This window comes from Cydia splendana, chromosome 19, assembly GCF_910591565.1.
Source record: "Cydia splendana chromosome 19, ilCydSple1.2, whole genome shotgun sequence".
Classification (NCBI taxonomy): domain Eukaryota; kingdom Metazoa; phylum Arthropoda; class Insecta; order Lepidoptera; family Tortricidae; genus Cydia; species Cydia splendana.
The window spans coordinates 4013331-4032083 of NC_085978.1; the positions used below are offsets into that span (position 1 = coordinate 4013331).

Below are 18753 nucleotides of genomic sequence, written 5' to 3' on the forward strand. Positions count from 1 at the left end.
GCTCTTAAACTTTCCGGATTTTTACACATTATATTTACTCACGGGACTTATTCGCGTATAATCGAACGAGCGAGCGAAGCGAACGAAGTTCTTACATTCTACTTGGGTCACGCGGCTGGCTAGGGGCACGTCCCGGCATTTCGATGTTTTTAAGCTGAACTATCAGAGGATAGTTTGATACTCAAGAAATTAAGTAAATTTGTTCTAATTTAAATTAAATTGGGTAAATGTGTAGTTGAGGGCATTATATTTTAGTCATTAAATTATGAGCAAGCTCGATCAAGGGGTTATTGAGCTAGAAGAGCTTAGAAGGCTAAAAAGCTATTTGTGAGGGGTCTTGCTATTCTGGTCATCTTTTTGCAAGAAAGTATGGTCGAGTTTGGTATCAAATGAAAGTGCTCGGCTTGCACTTTTATAATATCGTTTTTAAATTTACCATTTTGAAATAATTAGCAAGATAAAAATAAACATAATACAGGTATTTGAACTATTTGACATTTTACAGGAAATATTTCGGCTTACCACAGAGACAGTATCAGTCAAGGGCTCCACAGACCTTGTAATATATCCACGCGATTTTTGATCCATTTCCGCCTATAGTGATAGTGGGACATAAAATAGTAGAAATAAAATAAAATGGAACTCTAAAATTTTCATACTATAGTCGGTCAAACAAGTTTGTCAGTAGAAAAAGGCGCAATATTCAAATTTTCTATAGGACAATAACCCTTCGCGCCTATATTTTTTAGCCGCTTTTTTCTACTGACGGAAATGGCTTGACAGACTACAAATTGTTGCCATGTGTAAGCATTTTACGTCAAAAATGTGACAGCTACGTGGAAAGTGGCGCCCTCATTTATTAACCGACTTCCAAATCTCAAAAGGAGGAGATTCGGTTGTGATTTTTTTTATGCTTGTTACTCCATATCTCCGTCATTACTGGACCGATTTTGATTGTATGTAACAATTCCCAATGTGAAAACCCAGTTCTGATGAAAGGATCCATGAGGAATTAAGGGATCTCCTCAAATCTTAAAGGCATACATATAGTGATTTATGTGTTTTAGCAACAAATCAAGCATATACATTAAAAAAAGTGACATTTGATGAAGTGGAACTGCTGATGATGATCAGGACGGAACTCTTCAACGAAGCGTAGTTCACGTTTGGCGATTTGTCCTCTTCGTTATGTTTGTTAAGTAGGAGCAAGTTACGTTTTTAAGCCACATTTTTGTCAAGCTCGAGTTCTGATGATGGGATCCACGAGGAATCGAGGGAATTCCTCAAGTCTTAAGGGCATGCGTATAGAGATTTTTGTATTTTCATCAGAAAATCAAGCATTTTCATTAAAAACTGTCGCATTTGATGAAGTGGAACTGCTGATGATGATCAGAACCGAACTCTTCAACGACGCATAGTTCACGTTTGGCGATTTGTCCTCTTCGTTATGTTTGTTAAGCAAGTTAAGTTTTTAAGCCACATTTTTGTCAAGCTCGAGGTCTGATAATGGTATCCATGAGGAATCGAGGGAACTCCTCAAATCTTAAAGGCATGCGTATAGAGAATTGTGTATTTTCTTCAGAAAATCAAGAATTTTCATTAAAAACTGTCGCATTTGATGAAGTGGAACTGCTGATGATGATCAGAACAGAACTCTTCAATGACTACACGTTTATTGGCAATTTCGAATTTCGATTTTGACGGAGCTGGCCCTGGAGCCAGACCTGACCCGGATCCGGGCTCTTATTTGGACCTGAACCCGGACATGGACCTGGACTTGGACCTGGACCAAGACCTAGACCTGGACCTCGACCTGGACCTGGTCCTGGACCCGGACCTGGACTCGGACCTTTGACCTGGAAAACCACTGATACCTAAGCTAAATAAACCACTTTGATTACCTACCATCAAGTGTAGGTATAAAGTATAATGATGCCAAACTTACTAGCCCCTCCCGCTCAAACCCCCGTACACCGCACCGTACGCGCCGTTAAGTTGGTTAGGGGTCATCTATTAATTACATCACACGTTTAGGGGGAGGGAGGGGTCAAGAAAATGTGACATGTTGTGACAAGGGGTAGGAGGAGTCACAAACTTTGTGACGTCACGTTTTTGAAACGATAATCGAATTTATTCGTTTAATTTTATTTCTTAATCAGTTTTGGGTTATAAAATTACTAATATTTGCCGATTTCGTTGAAGAAATGTGACGTCACACCAGGGGGGAGGGGATTTGCCAAATGTGACCAGAGTGTGACAAGGAGGGGGGAGGGGTAAAAAACCTAGAAATTCGTGTGACGTAATTAATGGATGACCCCTTAGGTTAGGTTTGAACTGCGATCCTCACAGAACCGAAAAAAGTGGGTTAGATTAGGTTAGAACTGCGAGCCTTACAGAAACGAAATGCTACTAGAAAAGGGGTGTTGGTTAGGTTCGAACTGCAATCCTCACAGAACCGAACTGCTATCAGAGAAGTGGGTTCGTGAGGCTAAAACTGCGACCCTTACAGAAACGAAATGCTACCTACTAGAAAAGTGGGTGGTTTTACCTCCTTTTCTACATAGTGCACCGTCTATAATCTTTCACCGGCCCCCATAGAAGTCGTTTTTTTTTCTTGAAAATTATTTACTACTATTTTATGTCGAACTATACGAGTAAGTAGGTGCAACAAAGTCAATCGCTCTATGGTTAGACCAACAAAAGTCTGCAGCGGATTTGATAGCCCACGCAGTGCAAGTGTCATTTATACGTCATCATTTCATAGAAGTTTGACGTTTAAAATAACACGTCCACTGCGTGGGCTATCAAATCCGCTGCAGACTTTTCATGGACTGACTTTATATACTTAATCTTTGGCAAACCGCGAGTTCTCAGTTCGGGGCGAACTACTAGTTAAGTTTTAAAATTTACCTCCGACGTTTCGAGGACGGCGTTGTCCCCGAGGTATATCGCGCGAAGTGATGTCGTGATGGCCATCACCATAGGCGCATGATAGGCGGCGTGTTAAAGGCAAGGACCGGAAAACCCCTCTTTACGCTTAATCCTATCAATTCGGTAACCCAATCGATTCGGTTACCGTATCATTCGGTAACCCTATCATACTGTTACCTGATTGTAATGGTAACCTTATTGAAACGGTAACCCTAACCTTTAACCGAGTTAATCTCAAAACCCCATCGCGATAGGGTTTTTGTTAAGGGTTTTTAACAGGTTTTCATTCAGTTATGGTAACCTTTATTATCGGTTGCTTACTGGTTTGCTACATTAAAGTAGTTTTAGTGATGTGCCGTCAGAACTAAAAAAAATACTAAAAAAATTGTTTATTTTATTTACTTTATTTATATTTTGTTGATTTTAATGACTTTATTTATTAAATTTAATTTATTTATTATATTTATTTAATTTATTTAATTTATTTAATTTATTTAATTTATTTAATTTATTTAATTTATTTAATTTATTTAATTTATTTAATTTATTTAATTTATTTAATTTATTTAATTTATTTAATTTATTTAATTTATTTAATTTATTTAATATATTTAATATATTTAATTTATTTATTTTATTTAATTTATTTAATTTATTTAATTTATTTAATTTATTTAATTTATTTAATTTATTTAATTTATTTAATTTATTTAATTTATTTAATTTATTTAATTTATTTAATTTATTTAATTTATTTAATTTATTTAATTTATTTAATTTATTTAATATATTTAATTTATTTAATTTATTTAATTTATTTAATTTATTTAATTTATTTAATTTATTTTATTTATTTTATTTATTTAAATTATTTAATTTATTTAAATTATTTAATTTATTTAAATTATTTAATTTATTTAATTTATTTAATTTATTTAATTTATTTAATTTATTTAATTTATTTAATTTATTTAATTTATTTAATTTATTTAATTTATTTAATTTATTTAATTTATTTAATTTATTTAATTTATTTAATTTATTTAATTTATTTAATTTATTTAATTTATTTAATTTATTTAATTTATTTAATTTATTTAATTTATTTAATTTATTTAATTTATTTAATTTATTTAATTTATTTAATTTATTTAATTTATTTAATTTATTTAATTTATTTAATTTATTTAATTTATTTAATTTATTTAATTTATTTAATTTATTAAACTTATTTAATTTATTTATTTTAATTATTTTAGTTATAATATAATAATATTTATAATAAGAACACACCACACAGGTAGGTATAAAGATAAACAAAGGAAATGCAAAAAACCTTGTTTGTGCTGGAGGCTTCATAGACCGCCCATGCCAACCTCGGTTATTCAATAATAAGTTGAATTTAAGTGTGCGTAAAGATTACAATCGTTTGAACTGGTCAAAAACCTCATAATGAGGTAACTGAATAGACTGGGTTTTTATTTCGGTTACCGGTAACAGAGGTTAACTCGATCTGATACGGTTACCGAATCAAAGTGTTACCTTATTAAGCGGTTACCGTTATGGTAGGGGTTTTTATAAACACCTCTAACATAACCCTATGAAAAACCCCGGTTAAGGTAACCGGTTCCTGTCCCTGGTTAAAGGCCACCCCACACTAGCGTCTTTTGGTTTGAGCGTCCGCGTCTAGTCAGCGCTATGGAAAATGGCGTCGGTGCACAGTTGCGCCAATGTTGCGTCGAGCAGCATACATTTAGGTAGATAGAGTTGACTAGACGCTGACGCTTAGGTGACGCTAGTATCCCGAGGGCCCTAAAAGGGCCTTTTAGCTCACTTAAAATGCAATGTGACCCTTTCAGTGCGCAGGCCATCGGAGAGACAAAGCTGGTGATCGACCATGACGGTGGAGCCGACGACGCTATTGCTATCTTTGAAGCGTTGCTCTATGAACAATATTTCAATGGGTACGTTAACACATTCATCAGTTAAAAAAAATATTTTTGATACTTACTAAGCTTATATCGCTGACTGTACTTTTCTTTCGACAGGCAACTAATAGGTACTCATAGAGACAATCTAACAAACTCAAACACAGTTAGATTGCGATCGACCATTAGTTCCATTACAGAGTTCCTATGGCTAATATTAGCTAGATGATGCAATTTATGTATTGTCCCCCAACTTACATATCTATGTACATATGTGAGGTTCAGCTCAATGGAATAATGACATGTGTGTCTAATTTAATTTGTAAGATTTTACCCGAACATACGCATATTTTTACCCAAACATATGTTTGGGTAAAAATGGTCAAATCCACATACAAACATTGCAAGTTAAATTATACACATTATTACAAATTCACATTTTACTAGTTAGAGGAAAGGTTCCTTATGCATATAAAGCATAAGGACCCTACCTCTGGTGGAAAGCCACAAATGTGTTTCAGTCCGCAGGTGCTGGCTATTACGACCACCCACGGCAACGTGCCCGAAGACCAGGCATTCGTCAACACTCAGAGAATCCTGAACGTCGCTAAGAGGCGAGATGTAACTACCTACAATTTTATCGCGAAACAATAAAACGGGTCCGAAAGTTATTGGTCAACATTTTAACAGTGGAAATACCTGTTACTAAAAAGATGATCCACCCGGGTAGATATGTGTTAATACTGAGTTAAAAAAACTTTAACAGCCAATCAACGTGCTCACTAGCGTCACTGGTAAATAATTCTGATTATTTCAATTTAACATACTGTACATAGCAGTACAATACAAAATACAGTACATAGCGGCCGGGCCCCCTTTTTTAAATATCTATCGTTAAATTTAAATAATTACAATTATTTAGCAGACGTGGCGCTAGTGAGCACGTTCATGGGCTCTTAAAAATAAGTTTTTGCTACTTAGCGCTGACTTCAGCGCTGTTGAAAATGATGCGCAGTTAAGCCCCCCATTCACACTCCTATCTTGTAGTCCGCCTCATTGGGTAGGATTGTGTATGGGGGTCGCGGACTACGTGTCGTCCTACAACACCAAGTAGGATGCCTCTTGGGTCCTACAAATCCTGCAAGCCCCGCCCACCGCTGTAGTCCGCCGCGTAGGATTGTGTGTGGGTTGTCGTCCTACGTTGCGGACTACCGCGTTTGACGTATGACAACAATGCGCGCCATTATTTGAAATTTATAAAGAAAATCGCTGTTTTTGGGACCAGAAATCACCCAATCACTCCAACAAACAATGGAGGAATAGGCATTGCAACAATTATTACCAATAATTAAGAAATATGACGCTCTCTGGCGATTTTTTTGCAGTTTCTTTTCCCACACTCTTTTTTATTTTTATCCTATAACAAGAAAATACATAGCAGAAGAGCTATATTCTTTTTTTTTAATTGCACGTAACATTTTCAAGAGTAAGTAGACCGACACTTGTGAGAAACGAAGCAGTACTGATGATGGACGGCAAAACAGTACCGTGTGTGAGCTATTTCTTGCTCCGTAGTCCTGCAAGGCGAACTACAATGTAGGAGGGTGTGTGAGCTATATCCTAATACGCCGTAGTCCTGCGAGGCGGACTACAAGGTAGGAGTGTGAGTCGAGCAGCATCCATAGAGTTGACTAGACGCGGACGCTCCGGAGACGCTAGAGTGGGGTCTCTAATTGTTATCACTCATTTTATATATCCATTCCCCATTTCACCCGCTCAGGTGCCAATCTACAGAGGCAGCAAGAACGCCCTGACAATCGATGTACCATCGGACGATTTTTTCGGCACCGACGGCCTTGGAGACTTGCCACCCAGACGCATACGGCCCTTACCAGCACGACCGGGGCATGCCGCGCTCGCACTCATAGAATTGACCAAAAAATATCCGGGTGAGACCTTTACCTACCTATGTACATGGAAGGGACTAGGGAGACACGCAGCCCAGACGTATATAGCTCATACGAGCAAGTCCGGGGCATACGGCGCTCACACTCATAGAGTTGACCAAGAAATATCCGAGTGAGACCTTTACCTACGTATGTACATGGAAGGGACTAGGGAGACACACAGCCCAGACGTATGTAGCCCATACCAGCACGACCGCGCTCGCTTTCATCGAGATGACAATAAATAGCCAGGTGAGATTCTGAGTTGATATCCAAGCGCTTATTTACGGGTATGGCAACAGTAGCGAGCGACTATCAGAGTCCAGTGGGGCGTGCAGCGTGGCCTGAAACTTCCAAGGGATTGTTCACTGAAGCCGCTTCCCTACGTTTGTACACATTTATTCAACGTGGACACTGCTCGTTGCGATCAACATATCTCTCTAATACAGAGAAACTTTACGTAAGGCTCATTTAGATGGTGCGAGAACTCGCATGCGAGTTTCATTACATTGCGTTATTTGATCGGTCGGCTGACTTGATGTAACCTCAATGCAATGGTCCGCAATATAACTAAAATCGCGTGCGAGTTCGCGCGCAGTCTGAGCCCTTATTCTATTTAACGTGGCCGCGAGTTGTGAAATATGCTCTATAGGTACTTATTGAATTATTATCTGTGCTGAAAGAAAATGATAATCGTGGAATATAAAGGAACCAGACTAGTAATTTGACTGAACTGATTGCAGGTGAAGTGAAGGTGGTAGCAGTAGGATCTTTCACCAACATTGCTCTGGCCATTCGTTTAGATCCCACATTCCTGAGCAGAGTGAAAACACTGTATTTGGCTGATGGACGTAAGTTAAACCAAAGCATAATACTTTCTTTTGTGTCATTTAAACCATGGGTTAAAACATGACGATGAAGTTCCTAAATTAAAACCAAAGAGTTATTGACTGTAGTCCAGAGTTTTATAGTATTTTACATACCAATCTAGGGCAGTAAAGCAAGAAATCTCTCAGATGACACGTATGTAATTGTCGGGTGAGGCGAAGCCGAGGTTTCCGGCCGAGGGTCAGAAAAAATAATTACATGTGGAAGTCGCTTCAGCAATAATTCATGAATTTCATCGCATGTCACCTCATCAAATCGTTTTAAAATAAGTGCGTAATCGATTGTATGGTTCCTTGTGACTATTAAACCTTCTTACCTATTGCAGGCGAAGCATCAACACCAAAATTTAACGTAGAGCAAGACGTGGAAGCTTACTACGCGGTGGCGAAGGCGGCGACGCCGGGTAAAGTCACCATCGTCTATTACCGAAGTCAAATTAATATCACCACGGTGAGTAGCTCAGTAGTCCAAGTGTCATGTAATACTCACATCTGGACATTCTCACGGGGAGAAGACTTGTAAACCCTCAAGAAGCGATAATGACTTTCTTAGTTTGCAAAAACTAAGTTGACGAGTGCGTCCATGTTAAATAAGAATAAAGGCTGATTTAGACGGCGCGCGAACTCGCATGCGATTTTAGTTACATTGCGGACTGTTGGTGACATCCAATTCAACCGACCGATCAAAACCCGCAATGTAATGAAACTCGCATGCGAGTTCTCGCATCGTCTAAATGAGCCCTAAGGGTCTCCCCACATAAATCGACGAGGAATCGGCAAAAACCGATTGGAAAGACCTAGGCGCATTAAACTTGTTGGTAAACTTGATAGCTGCCCTCAATCCCCTATTAAAAAACCTTTTCGACGCCGTGTCAAACACAAAAGCTGTCACTGGGACGCCACGTTACCGAAGTGTCCAAACTGAAATTGAACTTTATGCATATGCATGTACCTCTATGTTCCTCTGTGGTCTGTGACCGATTAATCCGTCTTTGGCGTTGGACCTGCGGTGCGGATACATCGGTCATTGGCGTCCAAAATGTTAAAAAATGCTTCTATCCATTTTCTTTATTTTAGGAATGGCGCAGAAACGTCTTAGGCAGTCTACCAACTGTAAAGATTCGAGCCCTCAACACTTTTGAAAGGATATCACTAAACTCAGCCGAACAAGCACAGTTCTGGTACCCGTTGGACCCCCTGGTTGTGGCTACGGCGCTCAACGAGGACTTAGTCACTGAAATTCAGTATGCTAATAATAGTGTTGTGTTGTGTGGTAAGTTGAGTTTTATCATAGATAAAGAAATAATATCTGGGAGACCGAGCTTGGCTCGGAAAACATATAAAAACTCAAAAATGCGCGTTTTCCCAGAGATATGACCTAGCTAGATCGATTTTTCGACCCCGAAAACCCCTATAGGTACCTATAGCAAATTTCATCGAAATCGTTAGAGCCGTTTCCGAGATCCCAGAAATGTATATATATATATATAAACAAGAATTGCTCGTTTAGAGCTCATTGATTTGTCAGGTCATAGAGAAATAAGTACCTAAGCATAGAGTGCTACCTCCACAGATCAGTTCTGTTACCAAAACACTTATTGTTTTCGCAGTCGACATCTAGCGTCGAGTAGCGGATTTAGCAGTACCGCTACTTGAATCCTGTATCGAAAGATGGCAGTAAATTTACTGTGACTACAAAATTTACTATGACAATAACCCGTATAGAATACTCTCTATTCTCTTTGGTTTAGGGAATAGTCATCTAATAAAATAAACCGTACCTTTTTTTTCAGGCGACCAAAGAGGCGTGCTTATTAACAACTTCACGTCGGAGGAAAAGGCGAACGTCAGAGTTTTCCATGAAATTAACTCGAGAAAGTATCAAACTTACTTGTATTCCGTTTTTGCTGCCGAAGTGAAATAATTGAATACCGACAGATGTAGTGCATAATTTTATTTTCACCTCAGCAGCTCGAACAAGGCTACTTTGCTTCTTAAAAACAGTGAGCAAAATGCGATTTTGCTCACTAAGTCATTTTGTCTCACCCAGTGAGCAAAATCGCATTTTGCTCACTGAGTGAAACAAAATGAGTGAGCAAAATCGCATTTTGCTCACTGAGTGAGACAAAATGTCATGCAAGTGACCTTTATAGTCAAATGTCATTTCAACATGCGGGGTCTAATAAAATTTCGATATACTTGGGTTCTATTATCTCTGTCCCTCTAGGTATGTTCTCACTGCTTAGGGTGAAAAATTTTGTGTACTACACGAGATCAAAGTTATTTACATCTCGTGCGCTTTTGAATCCCTTACTACGCTCAAGATTCTAAATTAGATTCACTCGCTACGCTCGTGAATCTATTATAGAATCTTTCGCTTGCACGGGACTCAAAATAAGCACTCGAAGAAATATCAAACTTTGATCTCTTGTTGTACAAATAACTATATTTTCCATCGTATTTTCTCGGAAACTTACGAACGTTTCTCAGTCAATCTCGGTACAAAAAGTACTGACATTGACTGAACTAGCATGACAAATACGAACGTTCCCGAGAAAATACGATGGAAAACATTTATGCACTATAATATACATTATACATATGTACCTACATTATTGAAGATTGTAACGCAATGACGACCGGTCTGGCCTAAATAGTGGGCTAGGGTAAATACGCCCCTGGGTATATAGTGACCCTACCTGTGAAGCCGATGGTCCTGCGTTCGAATCCCGGTAAGGGCATTTATTTGTGTGATGTGCACAGGTATTTGTTCCTGAATCATGGGTGTGTTCTATGTACAGTCGCCATCAGATATATCGGAGCGGCCAAGGTGTTCACAATATCTGAACACGCGCTCTAACGCCCTGACAATAGAGGCGTGTTCCGATATTTGTGAGCACCTTGGCCGCTCCGATATATCTGATGGCGACTGTACATATAAGTATGTATTTCTATTTATCAATATAAGTATAAGTATGTATATCGTCGCCTAGCACCCATAGTATACAAGCTTTGCTTAGTTTGGGGCTAGGTTGGTCTTTGTAAGATGTCCCCTAATATTTAATTTATTTTATTTTACAGTAACCTGATATAGGTATTTATTGAATGGACAATAAGTGAAAAGTTTGTTTTACCCGACATTAAAAAAAGATGTTGATTCTCAATTTGATGTTTTTTGTTTATATTGTTAGGAATGTTAGGTAGGTGACACAGCTGTCTAGACAAGAATACTTAGGTAACCCCTACCTAATAAATATTTTTTCACCACACCAGCTCGGAAAGGCTTACTTAAATTTTGCAGTTCAAAAACTGATAAGAAAGTTGTATTTATCCACATGTGATAAAAGTAATATTATGCAAATTTTGAGTTGTCATGTTGGCTGATGGAATGGACTTTTAAATGATGATTTCGGATGATAAATATTTAATAACATTCATTTGGATTTGATTTCATTTCATTTTGTTTGATGTTTTTACAGTTGGTATACTTGGTATTTTCCTCGCGTTGACGTGGTGAAAAATTTTGTGTTTCACTCGGTGGAAAAATTTGTTTAACCCTCGTGCATTGAAATCCTCGCAACGCAACGCTCAAGATTCCACTTCTCGAACCACTATCGCTACGCTCGTGGTTCAATTTTGGAATCTTTCGCTTGCTCGGGTATCAATATTAGCACGAGCGGTTAAACAACAACTTTGCCCCCTTGTAAAACAAATAACTATTTTAACATACGATAGAATTAAAATAAATATTAATATTAAATGTTAATATTTTTGAGATTTTTTAAAATCATTTATTTACATACAATATATATACAGTGGTATTACTAAACTAAATTAATAACTAGCTTAAATCTAAAATAGGAAAAATAATAATAATAATAATGCGCTTTGTGAACCAGGCGTTCGCGGGGACGGATATCAGGCCCTGCGACTACATGGCCAATGTCACAGAGCGCATCGACTTTCTAAAGCAGAAAGTCTATGCATGGGCAAACCGTATTCGCCGCTACAGAGAGCGTGTGGATCGATTTCAGCAGAATCGCCTTTTTCAAAGTGACCAAAGGAAGGTGTACCGAAGGTGGGAGGAAGCCAACCTTCGTGCGCCCGACACGCAGCCGCCGGATGCTACTGCCATGACCGACTTCTGGCGTAGCATCTGGTCGGTGCCTGTCGGACACACCGAGGGGGGTTGGATGAGTGTTGTCGAGCGTGAGTGCGAGTCCATCGAACCTATGGGGGCAGTCACCATCAGCCCCGATGACGTCAGTTGTGCCATCCGCACGGCCCAGAACTGGAAAAGTCCTGGGCCGGATGGATTGCACAACTTCTGGCTAAAGTGGTTCCGATGCTCGCACTCCTGCTTGGCAGCACAATTTCAACAAGCCCTCGAGCTTGGTTCTCTCCCACCTTCCTTAACAACTGGTGTCACCTTCCTGCTCTATAAGTCCGGTAGTACCACGGAAGCGAAGAACTACAGACCCATCACATGCTTGCCTACACTCTACAAGCTCCTTACATCCATTTTGAGAGCAAAAATCAACGCGCACATTGTCGCAAACAATATTCTGGCTTCCGCTCAAAATGGATGTAGGGTTGGGTCCCGTGATACTAAAGAGCTCCTCCTCATAGACATGACCATCTGCCAACAAATCCGGCGGAATAAGGGTGCCCTCTCGGCCGCTTGGATTGACTACAAGAAGGCCTATGATTCGGTGCCTCATTCATGGTTGGGGAGGGTCTTAGAGCTGTATAAAGTTGATGCAGCTTTGAGAGCCTTCCTAAGCGCGTGTATGAGACAGTGGACCACAGTCCTTCGTCAACCAGGAGGCCGGGATGACCGCCCTGGCCCGCAGGATTTTATAAGGATTGAGCGAGGAATCTTTCAGGGCGACAGTCTGAGTCCCCTGTGGTTCTGCCTAGCTTTGAATCCCCTCAGCACCCTGCTGAAGGATTTGGGACTAGGTTGCCGGCTTCGGAGAGAGGGTGAAGTCATTTCTCACCTTCTGTACATGGATGACCTCAAATTATTTGCACCAAATAGCCAAGACTTGTTGGGGCTACTGAAAACCACCGAAGTCTTCAGTAGTGCCATCCACATGGAGTTTGGTGTCGATAAATGTGCGGTTATGCATGTACAGCGGGGGAGGGTTGTAAATTCAACAAATTTACAACTTTCTGAGACAATGTCTTTCAGATCTATCTCTGAATCAGAAACCTATAAATACCTTGGTATGTCACAGTCGTTGGGTATTGAGGACGAGGGTATTAGACGGTCGGTGAAGGAGCGCTTTTTCAGTCGGCTCACAAAAGTCCTTAACAGTCTTTTGTCAGGAGGCAACAAAGTGCGCGCCTTCAACGCCTGGGTAATGCCCCTACTCACATACTCCTTTGGCATACTAAGGTGGACTCAGACCGAGCTGGACGCCCTGGATCGGAGGGTCCGATCACTGCTCACCGCACATCGCATGCTACACCCACGCTCGTCAGTTATGAGATTGTACATCCCACGGAAGTGTGGAGGCCGAGGCTTCCTAAACGCCAAGGATCTCCACAACCACGAGGTGTACAATCTCAGGAACTATTTCCTTAACAACGAGTGTGGGATGCATCGTGATGTGGTGGCAGTAGATAGGAACCTCACCCCGCTTTCCTTGGCAAACGAGAACTGGCGCAAACCTGTGGTACTAAGTACTGCGGATCGCAAGGCGGCATGGGAGAGTAAGGTGCTACACGGGCGGTTCTACAAGGCCCTCACGGGACCCGATGTGGACCTGCTCGCGTCGGTGAACTGGTTACGATTCGGGGACCTCTTCGGAGAAACCGAGGGTTTTGCCTGTGCAATTGCGGACGAAGTGATGATGACGAACAACTATCGGAAATATATCCTGAAGGACGGTACGGTCGACATCTGTCGGGCATGCCGCCGTCCCGGAGAGTCACTCAGGCATATCATTTCCGGTTGCTCTCATCTTGCTAACGGCGAGTACTTGCACAGACATAATCTCGTAGCCAGGATTATTCACCAGCAACTTGCTCTTCTATATGACCTTGTGGACCGCGAAGTACCGTACTACAAGTACTTACCTGCGCCTGTTCTCGAGAATGGTCGTGCCACGCTCTATTGGGATCGATCTATCATCACTGACAGGACTATTGTAGCCAATAAGCCTGATATTGTGATAATAGATCGATCGCAACGTCGGGCCGTGCTCGTTGACATCACCATCCCCCATGATGAGAATCTCGTGAAGGCCGAGAAGGACAAGTCCAGTAAGTACCTAGACTTGGCTCACGAGATAACCGCCATGTGGGATGTTGATTCGACGATCATCGTCCCGATAGTCGTTTCAGTAAACGGTCTAATAGCGAAGAGTCTCGACCAACACCTTGAGAGACTCTCGCTAGGTGGTTGGATCAAGGGTCAGATGCAGAAGGCGGTGATCTTGGACACGGCGCGGATAGTCCGCCGGTTCCTCTCTCTGCAGCCCTGACCACCGGTAGCTTGGGCCTTGCCCCGCTGCTGGCGGCACCCTAGGTTAGGTTTTTTATAATGTGTTTATATTAATTTTTATTGTTTTGTAAGTGTTTTTATATTTTACTTTTATATTCATATTATAAAATAACCTAACTTAAGATGAGAAATGAATAAAGAGAATGAATAATAATCTTAAATCTTTTTGAGATTATCTTTTTGACGCAATAATGTGTGCAAAACTGCAAATATCGGCCTTACCACAGAATAAATAATAGTACCAGGTACAGAAGACTCACTCTCTAACAAAACGCGTCTGTTACGATCAGGACAGATATGGCCGCTAGGTGGCGACAGCGCCACGCGCGGCTTATGGCTTTCCTCAAAATTGGGGCGGAACGAATGTACTAAGCTACCTGTAGCAAAGCGACGAAATCGCGGAGTGAGCCACGCCTGGCCTTACTGTTTATGTTTTAAGATTTATTTTTTTAACCACACTCTCTGTAAAATATATAGTATAGTATAGTATAATATAATATAATATAGTATTATAATTTTTTCAATTGTACCTCGATATTTGTAAATTAGGAAACTATAGGTCTATAACGAAATCAATTTGTAGCTACATACTAGCTAAGTTGCTCATATGTTTATTTTAAAACTGTTTGTTTCTCAATAAAAAAAAAAGAATAGATGAATAATACATACATAAGTACATATAATCACGCCTATTTCTCGGAGGGGTAGGCAGAGCACAGACTACGGATTTCCACTTGCTATACGATCCTGACATAAGGTGTGGTACTAGTGCTCGACATGCTAATGCCCAATAGATGACACCCTGATGTCACCTCTATTGACAATGACTTTAAGTTTCAAGATGACATGTACTGGGACCGCGTCAAGCACCAGTGCCACCACCTTCTTAACCTCTTTCGCTTCCTTCACTTTCATAACATTCCTCATAATAAAGTACCTACTGAAGCGCTGGTGGCCTAGCGGTAAGAGCGTGCAACTTTCAATCCGCAGGTCGCGGGTTCAAACCCCGGCTCGTACCAATGAGTTTTTTGGAACTTATTGTACGAAATATCAGCAGTTGCTTTTCGGTGTAGGAAAACATCGTGAGGAAACCGGACTAATCCCAATAAGGCCTAGTTTACCCTTTGGGTTGGAAGGTCAGATGGCAATCGCTTTCGTAAGAACTAGCGCCTACGCCAATTAGTTGCCAAGCGGACCCCAAGCTCCCATGAGCCGTGGAAAAATGCCGGGATAGCGCGAGGAAGAAGATGATGACCATACCTAACTAAACCATAACTTACATTACAAATGACAACGTAGTAGTTATGTTTTTATTTGATGAACTTGAGGACATCGCATGATACTTATACTTGCTTTATGGTTTAGATAACCCCTCGATATGTTATCGTTGTTATGGCATTCGCGACCATCATGCGACATTATCATGGTGAATCTAGTTTCCAGTAGTTGGTTGTTTTCCATTCCATGGCGTTTATCTATTTGTTTTTCTAGAATACTCTATCACCATAAGGGCATATGGGGCCCATATCCAAGCATGCCCACACACACGGGGCTCCAGAAATAAATATGCAGTTACAATAGTAGATTGTAATCTTTCATCCCTTGGTTAACAATCTACTTTTCGTGTACATTTTTATAGTATTTTTGAGAGTACTTTCAATTAACAATGTAGGCAAAAGTATCGTTATTTATAGAATGGGGAGTCAAATATCAGAATGGAAACTGTATAACAAATCCATTTATACCCAAATTTCAATTGCTTATCTTAAAAAAATCGTACTTAGCACCTAAAATGCTCTTAAGTTTAGTTACTTATTTAAGTAACATGTCCTGTATTGTATGCCCTAGCAGGGTGTCATGCACCTGCGAAGACTAAAATGTAAGACCTATTGTTCTGATGAGCATGAGAACAATGGATTAAATGAATATGAATATGAATATTTGGGTAGAGAAGTTTAGGGTATTCGTTACCCGATGGTAAACACGATACGTCTTTACAAATTATTTAGTTTCTGCCTTCTAAATTCTAACCTTTAGGAAAAAAACTCTGCATAAAAAGATTTTTCAAAGATTGTATTTAAAAAACTCCCGTTTGCTCACCCACTATCGGCTGGATCCTATCTATAATAGTTGTGTTGGGACAACAAGGCAATCTGAGAATGAATACCTAGAGAATGAATAGAGGTATCTTGAACGCGAATCGCGATCAAATCAAATACACACAATATGTGGTCCTTCGAACCGGATCGGAATGCCATCGGCTGGGATACAGCAAAGCGAGCAATTACTCCATCTACATTGACTTTTGATCCTGATGCATCTGATCTTTCACGTTTAATCATATAGGTACATGGCATATCTTCAATACCCACGTTGGAAAACTAAAAAATTGTTCCAAAACGATAACTTATATACCCACATAGTACTGCAAAAAGCCTTTTTTAAAACACTCACGTGCTAAGGTCACACGATATGATAATATTATTATAAGCAATTTGCCACTTGTTTGGCAATATACGTAATTAGTGATAACGCGACCTTTGACACCAGTTGACTTATTATCAGACCAAGCATTCCCGATCATTAAGAGCGCTATTACATTTCGGCGTTGAGCGAGTTTAGGTATTTTACGCGCTGCGGCAGGCCGTGCGAGCTCAGTACGCCGATCCCTTCTACCACACTCGCACTACAATGATGGATTAAACATTCTTGATCCTTCGCGAAGCATATTGAAATCAACCATAACAACACTAACTGTACTTAACTTTTAAAGTTCTAAAACTGTTATTTGGTAAGTACGAAAATACTAAATGCAGTGCAAATGTACATAGGGGCTGTTCATAAATTACGTCATCTATTTTTGACGATTTTTGACCCCCCCCACCCCTCAAATAATCCAAAAATCAAGCTTCGGATGAATCTGTTTCCTCCTACGTCATGTTACCATCATCCGATGTCCAGACCCCCCCCACTCCTCCCATTTGAAACGACGTAATTTATGAATAGCCCCATACTCGTACTTATGATGATATTACTCGAAAGAAATTATAGGTACCTACTCGCTTATTTACATGTTTCGTCATTGCATTTGGTACCTATAGGTTGTAAAGTTTGTATCAACGAGGGTTTAAAAACGAACTGGTACTGAGGATCTGATGATGATTAAGGTGGTCACGGATACCAATCAACCATGTAGTAACATGATTAGGCTCGTTTGATTCGTCTCAACAAGATCTTTGACACTGAAGATACACAGGGTCTGATGATGGAGCTGGAAGGTGGCCACGGGTACCAGTCTATCATGTAACTAAACAACTTCGTGTTTGGGCTCGTTTGATTCGTCTCAACAAGATCTTTGACACAAGACAGTACTCAGGGTCTGATGATGGAGCTGGAAGGTACCATTACCAATCAACCATGCAACTAAACCACATCGTGTTTAGGATCGTTTGATTCGTCTCAACAAGATCTTTGACACTAGGTGATACCCAGAGTCTGATGATGGAGCTGGAAGGTGGTCACCGGTACCAATCAACCATGCAACTAAACCACTTCGTGTTTAGGCTCGTTTTATTCGTTTCAACAAGATCTTTGACACAAGATAGTACTCAGGGTCTGATGTTGGAGCCGGAAGGTGGTCACCGGTACCAATCAACCATGCAACTAAACCATTTCGTGTTTAGGCACGTTTTATTCATCTCAACAAGATCTTTGACACAAGGTAGTACTCAGGTTCTGATGATGGAGCGCGAAGGTGGCGACGGGTACCTGTCTATCATCATCAGCTCCATCATCAGACCCTGAGTAGTATCTTGTGTCAAACATCTTATTGCGACGAATCAAACGAGCCCAAACACGAAGTGGTTCAGTTACATGGTAGACTGGTACCCGTGGCCACAGTCCAGCTCCATCATCAGACCCTGAGTACTAACTTGTGTCAAAGATCTTGTTGCGACGAATCGAACGAAGCCAAACACGAAGTGGTTTAGTTGCATGGTTGATTGGTACCGGTGACCACCTTCCGGATCCATCATCAGACCCTCAGTACTACCTTGTGTCAAAGATCTTGTTGCGACAAATCAAACGAGCCCAAACACGAAGTGGTTCAGTTACATGGTAGACTGGTACCCGTGGCCACAGTCCAGCTCCATCATCAGACCCTGAGTACTAACTTGTGTCAAAGATCTTGTTGCGACGAATCGAACGAAGCCAAACACGAAGTGGTTTAGTTGCATGGTTGATTGGTACCGGTCACCACCTTCCGGATCCATCATCAGACCCTCAGTACTACCTTGTGTCAAAGATCTTGTTGCGACAAATCAAACGAGCCCAAACACGAAGTGGTTCAGTTACATGGTAGACTGGTACCCGTGGCCACCTTCCAGCTCCATCATCATATCCTGAGTACTATCTTGTGTCCAAGGTCTTGTTGAGACGAATCAAACGAGCCTAAACACGAAGTGGTTTAGTTGCATGGTTGATTGGTACCGGTGACCACCTTCCGGCTCCAACATCAGACCCTGAGTACTATCTTGTGTCAAAGATCTTAT

At 40.4% G+C, this 18753-nt stretch overlaps 1 protein-coding gene and 1 long non-coding RNA gene across 2 annotated transcripts in view; both read left to right on the forward strand.

Annotated features, from left to right (window-relative positions):
• The window catches only part of LOC134799945 (uncharacterized), a 280917-nt gene that overhangs the window by 66044 nt on the left and 196120 nt on the right, over positions 1–18753 (forward strand). The gene's annotated exons all lie outside the window — the stretch shown is intronic.
• Positions 4771–9628, forward strand: LOC134800311 (nucleoside hydrolase-like). The gene is made up of 7 exons (XM_063772811.1): positions 4771–4895; positions 5381–5480; positions 6640–6808; positions 7549–7656; positions 8019–8143; positions 8770–8965; positions 9486–9628. The coding sequence occupies exons 1-7, from the start codon at positions 4771–4773 to the stop codon at positions 9614–9616; spliced, it is 954 nt and encodes a 317-aa protein (XP_063628881.1). The 3' UTR covers positions 9617–9628.

What these genes read in the sequence shown, in the direction of transcription:
- LOC134800311 (XM_063772811.1), top strand. Translation starts at nt 4,771, where the DNA reads ATGCAATGTGACCCTTTCAGTGCGCAGGCCATCGGAGAGACAAAGCTG. An exon ending in ACGTCGCTAAGAGGCGAGAT is followed by an intron (nt 5,481 to 6,639) that starts GTAACTACCTAC and finishes TCACCCGCTCAG; the next exon opens with GTGCCAATCTACAGAGGCAG. An exon ending in ATTGACCAAAAAATATCCGG is followed by an intron (nt 6,809 to 7,548) that starts GTGAGACCTTTA and finishes AACTGATTGCAG; the next exon opens with GTGAAGTGAAGGTGGTAGCA.